The sequence below is a fragment of the Leopardus geoffroyi genome, chromosome B1 (assembly GCF_018350155.1).
Source record: "Leopardus geoffroyi isolate Oge1 chromosome B1, O.geoffroyi_Oge1_pat1.0, whole genome shotgun sequence".
Lineage (NCBI taxonomy): Eukaryota > Metazoa > Chordata > Mammalia > Carnivora > Felidae > Leopardus > Leopardus geoffroyi.
The window spans coordinates 146,788,555-146,810,971 of record NC_059327.1 but is presented as its reverse complement, the minus strand read 5'-3'; the positions used below and the strand labels follow the sequence as shown (position 1 = coordinate 146,810,971).

Sequence of the window (22,417 nt, the reverse complement as noted above, 5' to 3'; positions counted from 1 at the left end):
CTGTCTTCCCATTCCTGCTCTTCCTTAAGCCTGACCCAATTAGGCTCTAGAGGTCACTAGCGACCCCATCTTGCTGAAACCAATGGCCAAGACTCTATCTCCTTACTTGCCGTATCAGCAGATTCTGACCCAGCTCATCTCTCTTTCCTTCTTGAAATATGTTCTTTCTTTAGCTTCCAGGACATCTTCTGGCTCTCCTCTTTCCTCAGTGGTCTCCCCTCCATCCTCCATGACTGGCATAACACCACAGTGCTGCAGGATCTGGTCCATGGACTCCTCTCTTCTGCATCTACCCCCCCGTGCATGGTGAATTCATCCCATCCCATGGGTTTGAGAGTGCCTTCACAATCCTTCATCTCCAGCTCCGGCTTCATCCATGGGCTCCTCTGTTGTCAACTCCATTGCCTATGGATCCTCTCCATGTAGATATTCCCTAAGCATCTCAACTTAATATTTCCAAAAGTAAACTTCCTATGTCTCTCCTCCCAAATCAATAATTGGCAACTCTATCCTCCCAGCTACTCAGAACAAAAACTTGACTAAACTATCCTTAGCTCTTATCACCTCACAAAACAAATCTTTCAACAAATTCTAATGACTCAGCCTTCGAGATATCTCCACTGACCATAGCTCACCACCACCCCTGCTACTACCCCAGTCCAAGCCAGTGGTCTCAGTTTTGAATGTGCCGCATACCTGTTCTCCTTGCTTCCACTCCTCCTCCCCTTTATAAATTATCCTCAAAATAGAGCTAGAGTCATTGAAGTGGCAAGACAAGGCACTCTTCTCAAAATCCAACCCAAAGTAAAATGGGTTTTACTCTGTCCCACAGCCTGACACTGAGAACGCTCACATCTCAAGGTTACTCACTGTGCTTGCTTTCCCCTGGGATCTCCTCCCGAGGTGACCTGAATGACTCACCTGTCCATTCCTTCAGGTTTTTGCTTTAATGTGGCCCTCTCAGTGAGGTGTGTCCTGTCTATCCCCTTAGCCATTTTACTTTTCTTCACAAAACTTGTCAGTATCTGACATCCTATACTTGTTTTTATGTTTACTTATCTATTGTTTCTCCCACTAACATATAAGCTTCAGGAGGGTACAGATTTTTACCTGTTCTCTTTACTATTGCTCTCCAGTGCCTAAAATAGAGCCTGAGGTCACTCAATAAATACCTGTGAATGAATGAATGAGAGCCAAGTTTGAGCCTGAGGGTGTACCTAAAATTAGAATGTACCATCTTTCATCTTTTCCCCAAATAGTAATTTACCACCAAGCAAAGACAGCCAACTACACAAGTTGTCATATACTTCTATAGCCAGAATTTTGCTTGCACACATTGTATCTATTTCTCACAACTCTTGCTGACCAGTAAATCAAACATTTCATAGTATCTAGGTCTTATATTTAACCTACTAAGGACCAAAAAGTAGATCTAACCATTAAAACCGACCTCCTGGAGTGCAGACACAGAGACCTTCAGACTTAGAAGCAAGCAGCAGGAAATCAGTCCCACTCCGCAATCCCTTTAGATATTCACAGAATATCTCTTCAGGTCAAAAAAAAAAAAAAAGACCTTGAAAATCATCTCATCTTTGCCTCTTTCTTACAATAAAGGCATCTCAAGTAGATTGATTTTTTTTTTTTTTTTTAAGTTAGAGGTGGAATGCCTTTAACCTGCTCCTGTTCTCTGTGAAGAGAGATCTTTCTCTGACTCTTCTGGGCCTCTCCATTCCTTGCCTCACCCTTCTCCCCACCCACGCCCCTACCCCACCCCCTCACCCCAACTCTACCACCCCACTTCCTGCCTCATGAAGAAGAGTGATGTATATGATTGATAAGTCTCGGAAAATAAGAAGTTTGCAAAGCTCAGAGACTCCCTCCTCGTTCTTCTTCCGGTAAGGATCCTGATAGGAGACACACTGTCTTCCACCTCAGCAGGGGTGAGCCCTACCCTAGCCCAGGGGGTCTGACACACCCCACCCAGGGAGCACACTTCCTATCAAAGTGAGAGCCTCCTGTTCCCCCAGCCTTATTTGCAAAAGATATTTTTACTATATCTTTGTATTTGCTATTTCTAACCTGTTCCCTCAAGCCAGTAAGAGGGGCATGTTTACATTCGGGATCTCCTCAGAAACTCTAACTACCTACCTTTAAGAAAAAGTGTTGTCACGTCTTCACTGGATGACTAATCGTAACACTAACAATTCTTCTTGTCAGAAAATTAATTCTCTAAATTCCTCATTTGAGAGTTTAACTTGATGCCTTCTTCCTCTTTGTGCTGAATGAAAAAGACACATTCTGGGGTGTGTGTGTGTGTGTGTGTGTGTGTGTGTGATAGTTGTATAGTCTGTACACACATACAAATATTAAACATAACCTACAAAGTATTTCAGGAGGCAATCTGTGTTTCATATGCCTGAAGACCTTTTAACTGATCAGACTTTCTATTTTAATGTCAAACAAGTTAGAATTTTCTAATTGTTTCAAAATTTTTATCATCTCTGAGACTTTGGACACTTTTAACACGTGTCTGTGTTTCAGCCAAGTATTTGCACATAATGGGCAAATAGTAAATATAGGTTAAAAAAAAAAGAGGCACTTCCCTCAAACTGAAACTTAAACATATCAGTTCTCTGTCTAGAATAATGTGTTGTCCCCTCTCTGCACCCCTAAAATATCTAAGCCAAATTTCTCATTTTCACCTAAATACTCAGCTTGCCTTCCTGAAGTCACTGTTTCTGTTCATGATATGCTGAGTCTCGGAAACCCCTAGGCTAGAACACTGACTTTATTTCAACTCTCCCCCTACCCCCAGCCCCATTTAATATCATTCTAGTCCTCATGATTTCTTCTTAGAAATTGCTCTCAAATTCATCCCATCTCTTCCAATCACTTTAAGTCCTCCTTGCTATACACTGCAAACCAACAAGGTACCGAATCCAAAGTCCCTGACATAATTTCTCACTACCAAATATTATATCAATTGTACCAAAACACTGTCTCAATTACTGCCAGGAAAACTATTTTAAAGTCCCACATTTAAAAGGCTTAAATTCTACTACTTACTACCTTTGTGATTTTGGTCACTTAAGACTTTCATGTCAGTGCTCATCTGTAAAATGAGGATAACAGCATCCCATTCATAGATTCATCAAAATTAAATGGCCTAGGGGCGCCTAGGGTGGCTCAAAGGGTTAAGAGGCTGACTTCAACTCAGGTGATGATCTCATGGGTCCTGAATTCAAGCCCCCGTCAGGCTTTGGTGCTGACAAAGAGCCTGGAGCCTGCTTCAGATTCTGTGTCTCCCTCTCTCTCTGCCCCTCCCCTGCTTGTGTTCTGTCTCTATCAAAAATAAATAAACATTTAAAAAAATTGTTTTTCAATTAAATGGCCTAATCCAGAGTGGCTCAGTCAACATTAGGTATTAATATTGCTATGTTGTTCTCTCTCAATAGTTTCAATGCCCATCATTACATCAGGATAAAACAGATTCAGAAAATTGATAGCTTTTTTCCATATTAGACATGAAAATTGCCGTAAAGACCTCTACTAATGAAATCCTCTCAATTCACAAAATAAGAAGCTGAAACTTGAAGACGGGGTAACAGAACCCAAATCAAAACTGAAGTGTTGGGGCGCCTGGGTGGCGCAGTCGGTTAAGCGTCCGGCTTCAGCCAGGTCACGATCTCGCAGTCCGTGAGTTCGAGCCCCGCGTCGGGCTCTGGGCTGATGGCTCAGAGCCTGGAGCCTGTTTCCGATTCTGTGTCTCCCTCTCTCTCTGCCCCTCCCCCGTTCATGCTCTGTCTCTCTCTGTCCCAAAAATAAATAAACGTTGAAAAAAAAAAAAAATTAAAAAAAAAAAAAAAAAACTGAAGTGTCATTGAAGGCCCTCTGTGCTCTGTCCCTAACTTCTTTGCAATATCATCTCCCGTATTAGCCTATTGAAATATTCTAATGAGCTCACTATACCCAACTTAATCATGCCTGCCTTTAAAGTCCTACTCAACTGTTGGCCCCCAGGGAAGGACTGCAGCTTTCTATCTATACAAATCCAACCTGGCCCACAGGGCCTATCTCAAGGCCCATCTCTCCCAGGAAACCTTCCCTGCTATCTTGTCCAGAGTACAGACCGATGGTCTAAGTGTCTTAGATCTCATTGTCATGCTTTGTCTGGATAAAAGTTACAAAATCTCTATGGGTGAAAAGTTATATGCTTACGTCATGTCCTTTCAGAGATTTTAAATTCCCTGGGGCACAGGTGTGGCATCTTAACTATGCTTAAATGTCCCCAGCATACAACAGTCTTTGGAAGAAAAAAAAAAAAAATCAATGGCTATTTTTGGAAAGGTGGATTCTTGAGAGGGAGTGCTTTCACTGTATGCCATTGTGCTTGTGATCTGGGATCATCTTAATACCTTCATGTATTCAGTCACAGAAGCTCACAACTGAGGACAGGCAGCTTGGTATCTGTCTATGTGTTGTGGAATGATACCCAAACATCTCCTAGAGATTACTAAAGGCCCCTAGCACATTTCAAAGACCACACTATAGAACAGTAAGAGAACAAAAGCATTCAGTAGCACAATCAACATTACAAAACCTCAAGTGACTACAGTACAAAGCTCGCCCATATCACAGCAATCTTTAGCTAATCTAATTAAGCCCAAGCTACAACTGGTACACAAAATTTTGGAGTACTTGTGGTTGATGCAATGTGGTTTGAGTTCCCAAGCAAGGAAGGGAGCAGGGAGGGTATGATGGTTGAGTACTAAAGGTCTGGAGTCGGAAAGCACTGTGTTTGAATTCTCATTTCAAGCTGATGCACATTTTGCCATCTGCAAGCAAATTATGAAAATTAAGGCTGACAGGTTGTCAAATGAGGGTAATAACTGGGCTCAAATAAGGTGGTAAGGCACATAAAAGGCTTATACCAGCTATTAAGATTTTAATAGATGAAAATTAACTGATGTTATTATCACTGTGACCATCACCATCTAGCTAGAGCTATGGAAGTTGGAAGTGAAGTGAACATTCTTTCCACCTGTCAGTACCTCTCAGGCCTCACCCACCTCTATTCCCGCCCCAGTCTGGTGTTTCTGATACGGTTAGAAGGAATCTCCAAGCTCCATGTCAACCAAGGGCCTGAAGTTCAGGCAAGCTGTAAGAACCCATACTCTATTACCCTACCCAGATGCTGAAATTCTCTCCCAAGAACTGGTTGATTACTATAAAGAGACAGTTCACACAGGCAATTTCCTTTTTCAGGTATAAACTTTCAGTATGCAACAATCTGGCCACAAGAATGAAATCAAATAAGCATTTTCAAGATCTGCTAAAGAAGCAGCTCCAACAACAACATTTCCAAATCCTGAGCTGCGGGTAGGAGAATGACTTTCATCAGAAATGACAGGAGCCAGCTGCTCCAGGAAAGATGTGAGCAGGGTGATGAGTGGACGTTAAAGAGGGCACCACACACTGAAGGGCTTCCCAAGGCTGTAAACACAAACAGAGAAGGGGACCCATCTTCATTCAAAGGCAACTAAAAGTTAGTTGTGACACATGCTAAACTTCTGAACACAGCCAAATTCTTTTCCTCACTTCATCTCCTCTAGGCTCTTATCACCGCAAGCCAGAGAAACTCTTTGAAGTCTTTTATTTTCATTGCAAACCTACTTTCACAGTCAAACATTTTTCATCAAGCTATTGGAGGGGAGAAAAAAAAAAAAAAAAAAAAAGCTTGCTTTTTTTTTTATTCATCAAGAAAGAACAAATAGTTGTGAACTTAAAAATTCTCCTCATTTTTTTTAAAATCTGGCTTTTTCATAAATATTTATTGCAATTGCACAATGTTTATGTTCAAGAGAGTCACTTAGGAAAGAACAGCACATTCTTTGGTGTTCCAGAACATGACACCAGGTAAGAGAAGATCTTTGAAGGAAAAAAAAAAAAAAAAAAAAGTCAAAAAAAATGTTTTAAAGAAAAATGTCCAAGTATTTTCTTTGTTTGCCACATGTTAAAAGGATCAAATAATCAATAACAGAATAACAAATAGAGGAGTCTTTTGGTTTTTGTGTTTTTTTAATGTGAGGCCCCAATGCCAAAAAGTTAACATTCTGATCTTAGCTTTAAAGAAGGACGTCTACCGGTTATATTTATCATCACTGGACGTTTCACAGACTCAAGAGCTGTATTAGACGTTCTATACATTAATATTTCTCATACGTCTCACAATTTTTTGATAGATAATACCTTGAAAGACTAATATTGAGCCTAGAATTTAAAGCCAGGAAAATGAGCATTTGTCCCCAGGGCCAAAAGCTTAGGAAAATATGACAGATAAGAAACGTGAATAGCATTTTAAAGGTTTTCCCTGAAGCTTCCTTGTGGTGATTATATTTTCCAAATCTAAAGTCGTCTGGCTAACAGTATGACAAAGGTATGAGAAACTGGGACAGTCCACTGGGCCACTCTAGTAGCTTCCTATTGCTGTTGTAACAAACAGCCACAAACTCGGCCACTTGAAACACAGTTCTGGAGGTCAGGAGTTATCCTACAGTTATCTACAGTTCTCCTACAGTTCTCCTACAGTTCTGGAGGTCAGGAGTCTGCAATAGGTCACATGGGTGTTCACAGGGCTGCATTTCTTCAAGAACCACTGGGAATAATCTGTTTCCTTGACTTTTTCCAGCTTCCAGAGGTCACCTGCATTCCCTGGCCTATGGTTCCCTTCCTTCATCCTCAAAGCCAGAACCATCAGACCAAGTCTGTCTTATGCTGCCATCTCTCTACTTTTGTCTCTATGGTCTCCCTCTTCCACTTCTCAGGACACCCCCCAATAATCCAGGATAGTCTCCCTATTTAAAGGCCAACTGGAGCACCTGGGTGGCTCAGTCAGTCAAGAATCTGACTCTTGATTTTGGGCTTAGGTCATGATCTCCTGGTTCATGAGATCCAGCCCACATCCAGCTCTGTGGTGACAGCGTGGAGGCTTCTTGGGATTCTCTTTTTCCTCTCTCTCTGCCCCTCCTCTGCCCACATGCTTGCTTGCGCTCTCTCTCCCACTCTCAAAATATTTAAATATAAATAAGCATTAAAAAATAAATAAATAAAGGCCAATTGATTAGCAACTTTAATTTTATCTGCAAACTGAATTCCTCTTGCCATGTAACATAACATATTCACAGGTCCAGGGATTCAGATGTAGACCTATTGTGGTGGCGAGGGGGGAGCATTATTCTACCTACCACAGCCATCAGATCCCATGCACTGTGCTGGGAGGCCCTTACATGTGTTCTCCTTGGCATCCATCCTCCTTTTTCTTTAACTACAACCCAGTATTCCCTCAGGTAACCAACCCACATTCCACTCTCAGTCCCTATAAGTCAAGAGTAAAATGTCCCAATTCAGGCCAATCAGGGCACTGCATCCCCTGACCATAGAGAATCATTCAAAGTCAAGTAGCCAATAAAAGCCCCTCCAGGAATTTTTGCTGAAGCTGTGAAAAAACAAGTGTTCTGTGGGACGCCTGGGTGAGTCAGTCAGTTAAGTGTCCAACTTCAGTTCGGGTTATGATCCCACAGTCTGTGAGTTCAAGCCCTGCGTCAGCTCTGTGCTGACAGCTCAGAGCCTGGAGCCTGCTTCGGATTCTGTGTCTCCCTCCCTCTCTGCTCCTCCCCCACTCATGCTCTGTCTCTCTCTGTCTCTCAAAAAATAAATAATCATTAAAAAAAAAAAAAGTGCTCTGCTTACTGGGGTAAAAGGTAGAATGACAGCCCAGAGATGCTAGTGACAGTCTTTACCACAACCTGAGGCACCACCAATCATATCCTGATAAAGAAATAAAGCCAAAGCAGGAAAATGAGAAAGAAAGAAGAGTAGAGGGAGGAAAGGGAGGGATTTCTGACATTATCTGAGCCCTCGGTTCAGCTCTACCTGACTTTGATTACCTGATCAATTTTGTGTTCCTTAACCAGTGTCAACTGGGTTCCTGTTATTTCCATCCAAAGGAGTCATGATTAATATAGGAACTTTCTCTCAATGAAATGAAAAGGACTTTTAACAAACAAGGTGAAAAGAAGAAAGAATTGTGTCTTGCATACATGAAATATAGTTGGTACAGAATCCATATGGAATAACTGTTTTTGTACCATTCATTCCTTACCCAACTCCTCCCTCCACTGCCATATTCCAACGAATTAAGCAACACTATATTGAGTTACCAACATTAAGATAATACATGAAAATAGAACTCTCAAAGAGCTGTCACATGGTGAGTTGAGTGGATGGAGAGTTTACAAGTCCTTGACACAGTAAATTAAGGTTCCTGGAAATTCATGGTGGTAGGCAGACCTATCAAAAATGTACGGGTTAGAAAGAGGTGGCTCTCATTGAGCAAAAGTGTTTTAAAAAGCACAAGGCTAAGATATAGTACTAATAATAGCTATTGTTCTAACTTGCTTACCACGTGCCAGCATTTTATGAATCCTTTATAATTCCATGAAGTAAGCAGTAGTAATATGCCTATGTTACGTAGAAGAAAGTGATGCCTTGAGAAGTTAAAGTCATCAGCTAGAAAGTAGTAGAATCAGGCTTTTAAACCAGAGTGAACAGAGTCTGTGCCCCTGACCATTTGATAGAAGCAAGACAATGAATACTAATAGGTCCTCTCCTGGATATGCTGGTTATGTTTTATTTTTTTTTTTCCCTCAACGTTTTTATTTATTTTTGGGACAGAGAGAGACATAGCATGAACGGGGGAGGGGCAGAGAGAGAGGGAGACACAGAATCGGAAACAGGCTCCAGGCTCTGAGCCATCAGCCCAGAGCCCGATGCGGGGCTCGAACCCACGGACCGCGAGATCGTGACCTGGCTGAAGTCGGATGCTTAACCGACTGCGCCACCCAGGCGCCCCTGGTTATGTTTTAGATTAAGGAATAGACTTTACATGAAAAAGAGGTATTTTTACATATAAAAGAAAGAGAACTCAAACCCATATGAATAATGACTTCAATCATTCTTTTTAATTTGTATGCATACATATATAAAAATATAAGTACTAAATATGAAGAAAATTTGTAGGAAATGGGATTTAACATCTAAAATCCCAGTATTTGAAGATTCATGTATTTAATCCTGTTACTTCCTACAAGTTTCCTAAATGTTATTTTTGGTTTACCAGTCACTTCAAAAACAAGATAGACTGTTTCATGCTGTTCACAATTTATTCTAAATTCCATAAAGATTCATCATGCTAAATTTGTGGCAATCATTTTTATAAACAAGAAACTGACATTACCACAAAATCTCTCCTAAGGATTTACAGTTAGTCAGCAAAATCATATAAACATATTGGGAAAATTATGATGGATAAATTACATGTGGGAACAAAGATTCCTAAACTAGGAAACTCTTCCCATGTTTTACTAACCATTCAAAAGAATATACAGCTCTCAAATTCTATGAGGTAGATGAATCTTGTCATAGTACTAATAAAATTTGCAAAACATTTTTATAATTGTTCTTAAACCATGAACCAGGGTACTTGATAACTAGAAAAATGATTCATTGCATTTTTCAAGAGATGGCATAACCAAATATTTAAAAATTACATTCAGATTTAAGAAGAGCAGACCCAAAACTAATTTAAAATGGACATTTTAAAAAATCAATGCTTCCCTATACTACCAGTAAGAGTTCAGGTCCTACAAACTTCAAAAGCCATCTGCCAACACATATCATGTTAATTTGGTTTTACTCAGCCAGCAGCTTCTAGAGCTTTCTCCTAAAGTAGTCATTTGAAAAGCAAGCTGTGTGGCAACATTCATTATGAGAAAATAGGTATTAATAAGTACATAAATTAAGGTTTATTAGGATAATGAGATTAAAATGATGTTCATAAGGATTTTGTAGTGATGTGGAAAATTTCACTAAAATACCAAACAAAACAAAAACAGGTATACAAAAATAACCTACACAACATGTGTATTAAATGATGACTGGGTAACGGGTGCCTGGGTGGCTCAGTCAGTTAAGCATCTGACTTCGGGTCAGGTCATGATCTCACAATTTGTGAGTTCAAGTCCCGCCTCCGGCTCTGTGCTGACAGCTTGGAGCCTGCTTCCGATTCTGTCTCCCTCTCTCTCTGCCCCTCCCCTGTCTCGTGCTCTGTCTCTCTCTGCCTCTCAAAAATAAATAAACAAGTAAAAAAAATAAATAAATGATGACTGGGTAAGAACATGCTAAATTGGTATTTAAGATGATTGTCAAAAATCTGGGGTATACAGCAAAATTAAAGAAGACAGTTATAATGGGCACATGTAAAACATCTACGTTCAGAAAGAAAACTAATTAAAAAGAATAATTAAACAATTTGTAACAATAGCAGCAGCACAGTTTAGGAGTAAAAGCTGATATCTATGGGAGCAACATGAAAAAGAAGCTTCCCAAAATTCTGGCATTAGTGTTCCACCTAAGTCATCACTGTTACTATATTCAATCCAAGTAGCGTAACCAAACTCTTCATATTGAAATCACTCATGATTTTACCAGGCAATTTGGCATCGTCCCTAATGGATTTCCAAGGTAATCTGGGTTGGCTCCCCGCAAGCAAAGAATGCTTAGAGATAATCATCCTGGAAGCAGAAGTGACCATGGGGATTTCTTAATATTTCTGAGCAATATTGTGATTATTTGGTACAATGGCAAGAAAAAACAGTGAAAGTAAGGGGAAGAAGTATTTCAGCTAAACAGCAATAATAATTTGCGGGTACTAAATTAACATGCCACACTTCATAACCTCTTCATCTACAAAGCTTAAAACATTTAATATTACCCATTTTGATGCTTAGTGGAGGGGTGGAAGCTAAATCAATAAAGTCGAGTGCACAATCTTTAGTTGCAAGAAAGAACAATGGCTAAATGGGTAGCTATTCTAAATTTTACAAAAGATCCCTTTAAATCCCTTTAAGTCACACTTTTTAGTATTGCTGCTGGCACACTGGGTTCATCAATTTTAAGCTTAGGTTATCTTATTTCCCCTGATGCCTGGAACAAGGCAAATGATCTCAAGTAGACATTAGTGCAAAGTTAGTGGGCATTCCAAACCTGTACGTGATTCAGTTCAATTTGGCAAATCTTAACGAACAGATGAGAGACCAATAAACCCAGGTCCCTGAGCTTTGTGGAGTGCAATGAGAAGTTACAAGGAGTCTTGATAACATTGAATAATTAATTGGATAGCCATTATGACCATCAGCATTTTCTTGAGAACCAATTAAACCTGGAGAGGGGCACAGAACAAGAGCACTTAAGAAAATTTAGAACACAGGTGAATCCCAATATAATGCCCTGCTCACCAGATCTATGCATTGAATAACAAGTATTTGAGGACCCACAGGGCACCAAGCCCAATTTTATACACTGGGGATACAGCAATCATCAAGACAAACTGTTTGCTCTCATGAGGTCTACACTAGTAGAAATGCCCACTACGAGCCAAGGACTAGGTGAAGTGACTCACACTAAACCTTGAAAACCAAATAAATACCTGCAAATGATGAAAAAATATCTCTCAATAAACTGGATATTTGAGAGGACAAGATTAGCAACTTTATTTTGTTAAGAATGAAATGGAATGGAATTTGAAACTGGGAAACAGAAATAGGGCAGAGAAAGATAGATATGCCCTGATTCCAAGAGAGGGGGGTAAGCAAGGGAACTCAGCGCAACACCAAAGCCTCACAATCATTTTTCCTCTAATGATATTCAGGCAATATCTAAGTGGCAGCTTATGAAACAAAGGACTCAGAGAATTCTTTTGCAGATTCTCCAATTTCTACAAAACCATGATTATTTCCTAAGCCACATGTGTCACAGAGCAAGGCTCCTTACCCAATCAGGCCAGCCAGCCAGCTGCCCACAATTACCTTAGGCATCCCACCAAGGCCATATTCTGAGTCAGAATGAAAGCGCTCCCTAACATGCCACAGAAGTATGTTAATGACCTCATGAATCACACACATTTACACAGTGCATACATATTCACACATGTGCCTATATGCATGTATATGCATGTATGGGTGTATGTATATATATAGATATATGTATGAGTGTATGTGTGTATGGGTGTAGATAGGTAGGTAAATTGTTCCTCTCTGGTTGACAAAGGAGCAGAGAAGTAGGTCAGAGATCAAAACCTATTTACCCGTTTTCTCTAGGGTGAATCATACTTTCCCACATATCAAGAGGGCATTTTAGGGGGCGCCTGGGTGGCTCAGTTGGTTAAGCTGCCACCTCTTGATTTCGGCTCAGGTCACGATCTCACAGTTTGTGAGTTCGAGCACAGAGCCCTCATAGGTTCCTCTGTCTCCCTCTCTCTGCCCCTCCCTCACTCGCTGTCTCGTACTCTCAAAAATAAATAAATATTAAAAAAAAGTTTAAAAAGAGGGCATTTTCCCACTGGGTAGAGGGAGAAGGAAAGAACAATCGCCTGTCAACACACTATCTAAATCATATATCTATACATATTCTAACCTGCCCCATCACAACTGCCCTCTCTCTACCTAAATAAAAGCCTTCCTACTTTAGAGAGCTAAAGCATTATTAAGCACATTTTCATCATTTTCTCAAGCACATGTTGTGTGACCGTACTTATAAAAAGCATTTAAAAACTGGCAAAATTAACCAATCCTGTCAGAAGTCAAGCAAATGGTTACCTATCATGGCGGGGGTGGGGTCGGAGGGAAGGATAGTGCTGAGAAGGTGGCATTCATGCTAGTAACGTACTTACTGTTCCAGAAGCTAGTTACACAGGACTGTTCGTTTCATGAAGAATCAGCAAGGGGTACACTCATATGCACTATCCTGCATGTATATGATACCTCAACAGAAACTATGTTTTTTAATTGAGCTTCCTAATAGTTTATGGTTTGTCACTAATTAATATTTATGTCTTCCTGAGACGTTAAATTATGCAGAAACTATTCAGAACCATGGACTCTTCTCTAGCCAATTTGGAGACCAAGAAGTTAATTAAGTCTGCAAGCCTTATTAGTCTTTCCTAATTGTACCATTCATCAAATGGCACCTCTAAGAGTGGTTATATAAAACCACTTTTAAATTTATTATTGGAAAAAAATTACTTAATTATATGTAGAGGAGGGCATTTGACCAAACTTTCAGGCTGGCAACCCCCTTACACATGGGGACAAGGGAAAGACGTCTCATTACTACACACATTTTTTAAATGTATTTTTAAACCCCTTTCAAGAGCTACATAAATGATTATAACCCAAAGCCAAATGATAGCTATACTTTTACTATCACAAGACTCATGAATCAAACCTATTTTTATCTTTATTTCTTTTCTTCACTCGACCTGAAAATGGTAAATAAAAGTGATAGAAATAAAAGAGAGAATCCCCATAAAGCCGAGGCACTTGGGAGTAAGCAAATCTCCAGCAACACAATCCAAGAGTCCCCTGCCCTCCCCTCTTCCATATTGCTACTTATCTTCTTCCTACCAAATTTAAGCACAACTGTGCCACTTCCTTCCCTGTAGAAACCAGCAACCAACGTGATTCATATTAACAAAAGGAATGGGCCAAAGTCTAACTCAGGGCCTTTTACAGGAGAGCATGCTGATTCTATCTGAAAATTTAATCAAAGCAATATATTTTATTCCTTTGATAGAATGGGTAATCTTTTTAAAAATTTTTTTAGGCTTATTTATTTATTTACAGAGAGACAGAGACAGTATGAGCAGGAGAAGGACAGAGACAGAGGGAGAGAGAGAATCCCAAGCAGGCTCTGCACTGCTCAAGGGACTGAGCCACCCAGGCTGCCCCTAAAATGGATAATCTTAAAACCGCTTTAAAATTTACACATTGAAAAGTTGGGATGTGTGAGTAATCAAACGATTAAGCAATAAAAAAGAAAGATAACTTTCTCTTCTACTTGTTTTGAGGATTTTTTTTTTAAATCCTTCTTTAAAAAGATATATGTTGGGGCTTGGGTGGCTCTGTCGATTGAGTGTCCGACTTCAGCTCAGGTCATGATCTCGTAGTTTGTGAGTTCGAGCCCCGCGTCGGGCTCTCCACTGACAGCTCAGAGCCTGGAGCCTGCTTCGAATTCTGTGTGTGTGTCTCTCTCTGCCCCTCCCCTGCTCATACTCTGTCTCTCTCTATCTCTCAAAAATAAATACATGTTAAAAATTAAAAAAAAATTTTTTTAAAGATATATGTTGATGGCTAAATGTCATGAGTTACAAATGACAAATGTCTTCACAGACGCTATATATTTAATGCAGTTCTCAGTCACTCTCCTCCCCTTTGTCCTATTCTTACTACTGAGGTCTAAGCTTGGGGAAGAGTTCCAGCAATGCCAAAGATTGCACACGACAGCATTCTGACATATGCAGATAGCCCGGATTTTGGGGTTCCTGCATTAGTTTGCAAGCATGAAATCCTCTTAGCTCTCCACTACGCACTACAGCAGGTAGCTGCAGAACCTCCCAAGTTTCAATTTCTTCAAATCTAAAAAGGGCACAATGGTGTCTCTACCTCATAATGGTTGTGAGAATTAGATGACATAATCTGCGCAAAGCAATTAACACCGCCCGGAGCAGAGCACATAGGCAATGACACGTAACTATGTTTGCAGTAATCAAAACTTTCCATCTAAAAGATGACTTTACAATATCACTTGACAAATACAGAATTTACAGAGACTAATATTCTGCCAAAATGAAAATTTATCTTTTAAAGTAATCCAAATTAAATGTATATAAAAAGACTGAATGGAGCCTGTCTTCTGGCCAGATGACCTTCAGTCTCTGAATTCAGAACTATTATATTATTATAAACAGCTTCAAAAAAAGAAAAAAAAAAGATCATGTGGACTTTGGAATGACCTGTTACAATTCACTTACACTCTCTGAGCCTCAGTCTTCTCACCCATAAAATGGGAGTAATTCCCACATCATCAGGTAATACTGAAGTTTTAGATGTTATTTGCAAACACCGAGCAGTATCTTACACATTAGCAGATAATTGTTGTAAAGTAGGTGGAATAAGATAAGTCATCGGAGGGCTTATTTAAAGCTGGAAAAATTTTATGGGGCACCCGGGTGGCTCAGTGGGTTAAGCGTCTGACTTCAGCTCAGGTCATGATCTCACGGTCCGTGAGTTCGAGCCCCACATCGGGCTCTGTGCTGACAGCTCAGAGCCTGGAGCCTGCTTCAGATTCTGTGTCTCCCTCTCTCTCTAACCCTCCCCCATTCATGCTCTGTCTCTCTCTGTCTCAAAAATAAATAAACATTAAAAAAAATTAGAAATAAAGCTGGAAAAATTTTAAGAGAAAAATTTTCATCCTGTCTTTCATTTTTCCCTTCTTTGTAGCATTCTTACACTTTGCTTTCTGTTCTAATCAGATATACTCTTCCTAAAGCTACATACATTGATTTGACTTATCTCCATGCCTTCTTCCAATCTCTACATCATCTGCCAAGTACCTACCAGTGGCTTGTCCAAAGGCAAGCCTGAAAAAATTGATGCATAAAAAATCCAACTGCAAATTTTTATACCACTTTAACTCAACCTGAGAAAAGTGGGACCTTCCTGCAGAAGAGAAGAACAGGAATGTTCCTGGACGACGAATTATTTTTTAACCACCAATGGGAGAAATTTCAGAAACAATATTTTAATTAGCTAATTTCATCCCTTTCTTTCTACCAAGATAAGAATGACATCTGAGAACAAGGCTTACCTATTTGCACCATTTCTTCATTACCAGCCTGGAAAGGAGGGGGGAAAGTAAAAAGAAACAGTTACTGGGTTTCATCTTATCACCTCGTGCATTTTATTTCTACCATTAATGCTTTTCAGGGGCTAATCAGGAGATGCTGGAGACGAGGACTGGTGCCTAAATGCTGCACCTTGGTTTGTAGGTTCTTGGGGCAAGAGAATGAGCCATTTCAATAACAGTTTGTTACAGGGAGTTGTTTGCCCGTTTTAATTTTAATATTTATGAAGCCAGCAAAAATAAATACTGACATTCAATATTCTTTTCTTAAAACTCAGATACTGGGTGAGGATTAGCAAAGAAAATCTCTAGCTAGAAGGGGGCCTGAGGTATCAGATTTGAGGTCAAGAATCAACTAGACATTCTTCGAGTTTTTAACCTATGGCCAGACCAGGCAGAGCAGAAAAGCTACAAAAACTCACAGAGAAATTCTGTGCCCAAAGTCCCACCGGCCCTGAGCTGATGTGATTTACTACAAACGGCTTGGCTCGTCCCGCTGAGCCTTCTCAAGGACTCTTCTAGGCGCATCGGGCTTCACCTTGAGTCTCCAAAGGGTGGGTGGGGGCTGGGCCGAAAAGAAACAGAGCCGCACTCAACTTAGCTTTAAAAGAGGAGGAGTTGTGCAGAGGGGGAGGGGAGAAAAGCGGCCGGCGCCTCCAGCCTCTGCCCACGAAAACGCAGGGCAGGAAACGTCCCCAGCCCCCCTCCCCAACTGTCAAACCCCAGCCCGGCCGCGGTCCTCCCAGGACACGTGTCTACTGGATCGCTCCCTGTCCGGCCCAGGGACTTCCTGAAACCCCCGCCTCCGGCTGCCCGAAAAAGCTGTGAGTCAGTGAGGAGGAGAGAAAGCCCCGCGAACCCGACTCCGGCGGCAGCAGCCAGAGCACTGGGAACCGGGACCCAGCGTCCAGAACTTCATTCAAGCGCCCAGACCGCCCTCCGGAAAGGGGAAACCCAGATGGCCCGGCGAGGATGCGAATTGGCTGCAGTTTGTCACCAGGAATTGTTACGAATGCCGCAAAAGGGGGGGGGGGGAGCCCTAGGTGTGACAAGCCTTGGGCTCCCAGAGGCAGAGTCATAACCCCCACCCTGCAGTGCAACCCCCCATCCCAGAAAGCCCCGCACGATGCGCCCAGCCCTCAAACACCGTTCCTGAACGCAGAAGATAACAGGGAAGGGTGGGAGGCGGGAGGAGGAAAGAGAGGAGGGGAAAGAGGGGAGGAACTTTTTCGGGAAAAGGTTGGGTTTGAGTTTTTTCTTGTTATTATTTTCCACTTACTTGTCCATCAGCTGAAGTCCTAACCTCTACCAGAGCGGCTGCTATCAACCAAAGTGACAGGAGAACCATCACGAGTCGAGTTCACTTTTCAACTACTGGACAAAACAGATGCCCAGAGCAAACCCCCGCCCCCCCAAAAAAGAAGTTTCTTAAAAAAAAAAAAAAAAGGAAAAAGGAAAAAATGCAGAATAAAAAAAAAAACTGATCTTCTGTGATTTGCTTCAATGAAAATGAAATTTGAGCTCTGAGACTGGCCCCCTCTGCTCTGCAGTTCTTTCCACTTCACCTTCTCACCCCGTCCTCCCAAACAGAGTGTGCAGGAGCGAGAAGGTGCTGCGAGCCGGGCACGGGCTGCGCCGGGAGAGGGGGAAGGGACCAGGAGCTTCCAACTATCTGCGCCCGAAGCAGCTTTTCCTAGGCTTTTCGAGCACCATTGGTCCCTAAGGTTAGGGCGGAGAATGCTTGGGTGCCCTGGAGCACAGCAGGGGGAAGTATTAGCGAGAGAGACGAGCGAGCGGGAGCGGGAGAAAGAGGCAGCGAGAGGGCGACTCCGCCGCTCACACAGAGGTGGGGGCGGGAGGAGCCGAAGGGGAGGAGGAGGAGGCTGGCGGAGGAGGTGGGAGGAGTGGGACGCTAGCCGGCTCCTGTTGCTCGCAAAGCGGCGGTCTGCTGGCTGCCGGCGACCCGCCGGGCGCTAATAAGGCGGCCGGAGCCCCCCGGGCGGCCCCTCCCGCCGCGGCGCCCACGTCACGCGGGGCCGGGGCCCGCGCCCCCCGCGCCCGCCGGGATGGCCGGGGCGGGCGCGGCCGGCGCGGGAGGACGGCGAGTAGTGGGGAGGAGTGGAGAGGATCGCTCAGGCGGCCGGCCCCAGGCAGGGTCAGGGTTCCACACCGCTTAGGTGGGGGGGCTCGTGTGGCCGGGAGTCGACCACTCGCCCTCCGCGAGATCCTGTCCTCCCCCAGAGAGATGGGCTAGGGGAGGGGGCGGTCCAGGGAAGCCTCCGGTCCCTACTGGCGGGACGGGCGATGAGTTAATTATAGGAAGGGGGAGGGTCCAAGGGCCGCTCCTGGGCTTTAGGCAATTCACCTCCTCCAACCTCCAGTGTTCTCCCAGCCAGGGAAAAGCCTCCCCCGGAGAGAACCCCTAGAACCTCCAGGGCTCAACGATGCGGTCATCTGCTCTCCAGACGCCTACCACGTTTTGTGGGGGTGGACCCTACCCCCGCTTTAAGTTCTTGTTTATGCTTTACTCGTTTATATTACTTTTGAAAGATATCATGTCTCTTCCTTGACTCACCCGGATGCTTCCGTTTATCACTAGAGTACACAGGCCTCCGTGTCTCTTCCTCTCACCAAGATTAAGTTATCAAATGATATCTGCCCAGTGTGGCCAGAGCTTACTGGGAGGAGAAGACAGCAACCTGGGCTCCAGGGCCCATGAAGATGTGAAGACACTTTGCTGGAATCCAAGCCCAGGCTCACTTCCTGAGGAAGACCCCTGTGGGCGCTTTCCAGGGAACAGAGGGCTGGAAAAGCAAGTATTTTCCTCCTCTGACCAGTTTCTGATTCTCACTCCCTGGAACAGACCAGAAGAGGGGGGTGATTAGGCACAAACTGTAGGTATAATCCTCAACACCTCAACTGCAAAGAGTCTTGAAAAGGCCTACCTAAGGTAAAATGTGTAGAACCTAATGTTTATTTTACCAAGGGATTCTTCAGTAAGTCATAGTTCCTTTTCTTTTTTAAAAATGGTGCAGAGTTTGGAGGTTTCTTATACTTTGATTCATTAGTGAAAGGTTGCATCTTTAACTTACACATGGCGAGATTATGTGTTCACTAATGTGTTATCTGCTAAGTCTTCTCAAAATCATATATGTGGGACACTTACATGTACAAATGAGAAACCAGATAACTAAGTGGCCAGATAACCTAAATACCGCTAACAGGGTATTAGGTTAATTACTTATTGGGTGGCATTATAATTAGACCCCAGCACTGAAGTATATACCAGGTTACTTTTTCCCTTCAATTAAAGCCTTCAGCATGTTTGTAATGTCATTGACTTACTATCCAGGAGTGATTTGCTGAATTTATACCTAGTTTTCTTATTCATTAAAAAGAAATAATCCTCATGTTCTATAAATAAAAATTATGTCAATATACACTGACAATAGAATACCAGAGTGCAAGTCAGAAAACCTGTTCCGACCAGGTTCTCAGCCCGGCTAGGTCTGTTTGACCTTGACAAGTCACCAAACTATTTTGGTTTTCCCCCATGAGATATCTGAGCTCTAAAAATTCTCTAATTTTAAGTAATAACATATACTGCGTTTTGCCATGGCACTACAGTAGTCTTTTTTTGTGTTAAATTTTACAAAATTCTGACATTTGTCATCACAGTAACCCCGGGCACAACAAGCAATTCATGTGACTTTCATGGAAACAGTGTCTTCAGACATTTTCAGCCATGACCAGCTGTGACCCAGTAAAAATGTCATGATTCAGTACATGCAACATGCAACAACTCTGGTATTTTCTATCCTGTTTGTTTTCTGGGTTCTCCCCTCCAACACTGGTCAGGAGCCACTTCATTGCTTTCACAACCCAGTGAATCATGACCCTCATTCTGACAAACAGTGATTTGAGAACTTATAGTAAGTTTTATATTTCTTGGATTCTAAGTGAGTTGAGTTCAGTTTAGTAAGATTCTCCCAATATATTCTAAGACGTTTCCCAAAGTATGTCCTGCAATGTTAAATGTTTTACATGCACGCACACACAAAAGAATTCTCTGATAGTCAACCAAAGTTTATGAAGTACTCAGATAACATGAAAGGAACTTCTTTATTTCAGAACTTCATAGGGACTTCAGTATCCTAAGCACACTGTGAATCTTCATGAGAGAGATATAGTGCCCTATGTTCCTCATACTGATTTGACCATAGGATGCTTTTTTCTTATGCTTTATCTTCTGAAGAATTTACTACTTGGGGAAATGCCATTAGAAAGATCAAGTAGAATGAACTCTGCGTCAGATAGGTAGCATTCACATGCAGATTCAACCTCAGTTTTTTCAATTTAAAACTAGTTTAATAATACTGCTTCTGCAAAATATTCAAGAAAATTAACATAACCTTGCATGTAAACTGTTTAGCACGTTGTCTAGAACATAATAAGGGCCTAAATGAAGATTTTTTTTTTTTTACCTGAAACTACATAGTGTATGTACAAATGACTCAATGGGAATAAAATATGGCAAGTCCTGAGAAAAGTAGGAAAATGTAAACAGCTAAAATGTGATAAACTTTTAATTTTACCAGAGATAACAGGGAGTCAACAGCAAAACAGTTCCTTTCGTAAACTGACCCCTATCTGCCTGCCTTTCCCTCCATGCTTCTTTACCTCTAACCAGCACTGTTTCCCACACTCATGTCCATGCACTGGCTCCTATTGGTTTTTCAGTCTGTAACACCCTCCCTCTTACTGTCTACAAGGCAAAAGACATAGAGGAGATGCAAATAGGTGCTCCACAAAAATACTAAACCAATGCTTGTAGTATGTTTTCTTCCAAAATATGTTTAAGGTAGAGAAATAATTTCACAAATAGTCACATATTATGTAGTCTCCCTAATTGTGAAATCACTCCCTTTAAAACTTAAGTTTCATGAAATCCAGTTGATGTATGGACATTTTAATCTATGCATCCTCATATTGACAATAACTAAGAGGAGTGTGTGTGTGTGTGTGTGTGTGTGTGTGTGTGTGTTTTCTGTTCGAGGCAGACTGGTCAATGTTGTATATCTTGTCATAATTTGACAATATTTTGATACCCAATGTTTATTGTGTCTTAAATATATAAGTAAAATTGTGTCATTTCTTATAGAAAAATATTCATTTATAATTTATTGTTGCTTTGCTATTTACCTTTCCCACACTTGTTTAAGACTTGTTTTTAGGGCAGTTTAAGGTTCACAGTAAAATCGAGTGGGAGATGGAGATTTCTCATATACCCCTTTCTTCTGCCCAAGCAGAGCCTCCTCTAAAATATATTACCAGCATCTCTAAAATGTAACAAAAGAGTGGTGCATGAGTTAGAATTGATGAGACAACATTAACATTTCATAACCACCCGAAGTCCATAGCTTACATATGGTTCACTCTTGTTCTTGTATATTCTATGGGTATGGACAAATGTATAATGACTGTATATACATCATTATATCATCATACGGAGTATTTTCACTGCCCTAAAAAATCCTCTGTGCTTCACCTATTCATCCTTCCCCATCCCCCGACCGCTGGCAACCACTGATCTCTTTTACGGTCTCCATAGTTTTGCCTTTCCCAGAATGTCATATAGTTGGGATCATGTAGTATGTGGCCTTTTAGGATTGGCTTCTTTAACTTAGTAATATGCATTTAAGTTTCCTCCATGTCTTTTCCTGGCTTGATTACTCACTTCTTTTTACTGTTCAATAATATTCCAATATCTGTACCCCAGTTTATCCATTCACCTACTGAAGGACATATTGATTGCTTCCCAGGTTGACAATTATGAATAAAACTGTTATAAACATCCATATGCAGGTTTTTGTGTAGATGTAAGTTTTCAACTCCTTTGGGTAAATACCAAGGAGATATGCTAGATCATATGATAAGGGTGTGTTCAGTTTTATAAGAAACTACCAAAGTGTCTTCTGAAGTGGCTGCACCACTTTGCATCCTCACCAGCAAGGAATGAGAGAGTTCCTGTTGCTTTACATCCTTGTCAGCATTTGGTGGTGTCAGTCTTCCAGATTTTGGCCATCCTAATAGGCGTGTAGTGGTATCTCGTTGTTGTTCTACTTTGCACTTCCTTGAAGACAAGTGAGGCAGAGCATCTTTTCATATGCAGATTTGCCATCTATATATCTTCTTTGGTGAAGTGTCTGCTAAGGTCTTTGTCCCATTTTTTAGTGGGATTGTTTGTTTTCTTACTGTTGAGTTTCGGTTCATTGTGAATTGTAGAGAGCGGTTCTTATCTTTATTTGCAAAAAAATATTTTGCCAATATTTTATATCCCGGTCTGTGGCTTATCTTCTCATTCTCTTGACCTTTTCTTTCACAGGGCCTAAGTTTTCAATTTTAATCAACTATTTTCCCATACTTTTGATATATCTAATGACCTCCTATCAGTATTAATTAGATAGATTGTAATTTTATTTCTTTCCTGTGGTCAAATAAATCTGAGCAATTCTCTATCTAACTTTGTTCAAAATATAAGTATAGAACTTTATTGCATCATAATTAACTAGATTTATATCTACCCCCTCCTCTAAATTGCAAGTTGAGGACATAGACC

General features: G+C 41.4%; 1 protein-coding gene and 1 long non-coding RNA gene across 5 annotated transcripts in view; one reads left to right on the top strand and one right to left on the bottom strand.

The window, feature by feature from the left end:
- Window positions 1-6,925, top strand: part of LOC123595886 — a 39,239-nt gene extending 32,314 nt beyond the window's left edge. For all 3 annotated transcript variants that reach the window (XR_006711419.1, XR_006711421.1, XR_006711420.1), the window contains one exon: window positions 5,266-6,925. This is a non-coding gene — a long non-coding RNA (uncharacterized LOC123595886). The remainder of the gene's footprint in view (window positions 1-5,265) is intronic.
- ADAMTS3 (ADAM metallopeptidase with thrombospondin type 1 motif 3) overlaps window positions 1-17,773 on the bottom strand; it is a 263,903-nt gene extending 246,130 nt beyond the window's left edge. The window contains exons 1-2 of one of the 2 annotated variants that reach the window (XM_045473790.1): window positions 17,078-17,773; window positions 15,763-15,790 (exon numbers count right to left, since the gene is read on the bottom strand). In XM_045473790.1, the coding sequence (XP_045329746.1) occupies window positions 15,763-15,790; window positions 17,078-17,146 (97 nt within the window). In that variant the 5' untranslated portion in view covers window positions 17,147-17,773. Of the gene's footprint in view, window positions 1-15,762; window positions 15,791-16,220; window positions 16,604-17,077 lie in introns of those variants that run through there. The other variant, XM_045473791.1, reaches the window with a different exon arrangement.
- Window positions 17,774-22,417: the final 4,644 nt, after the last annotated feature.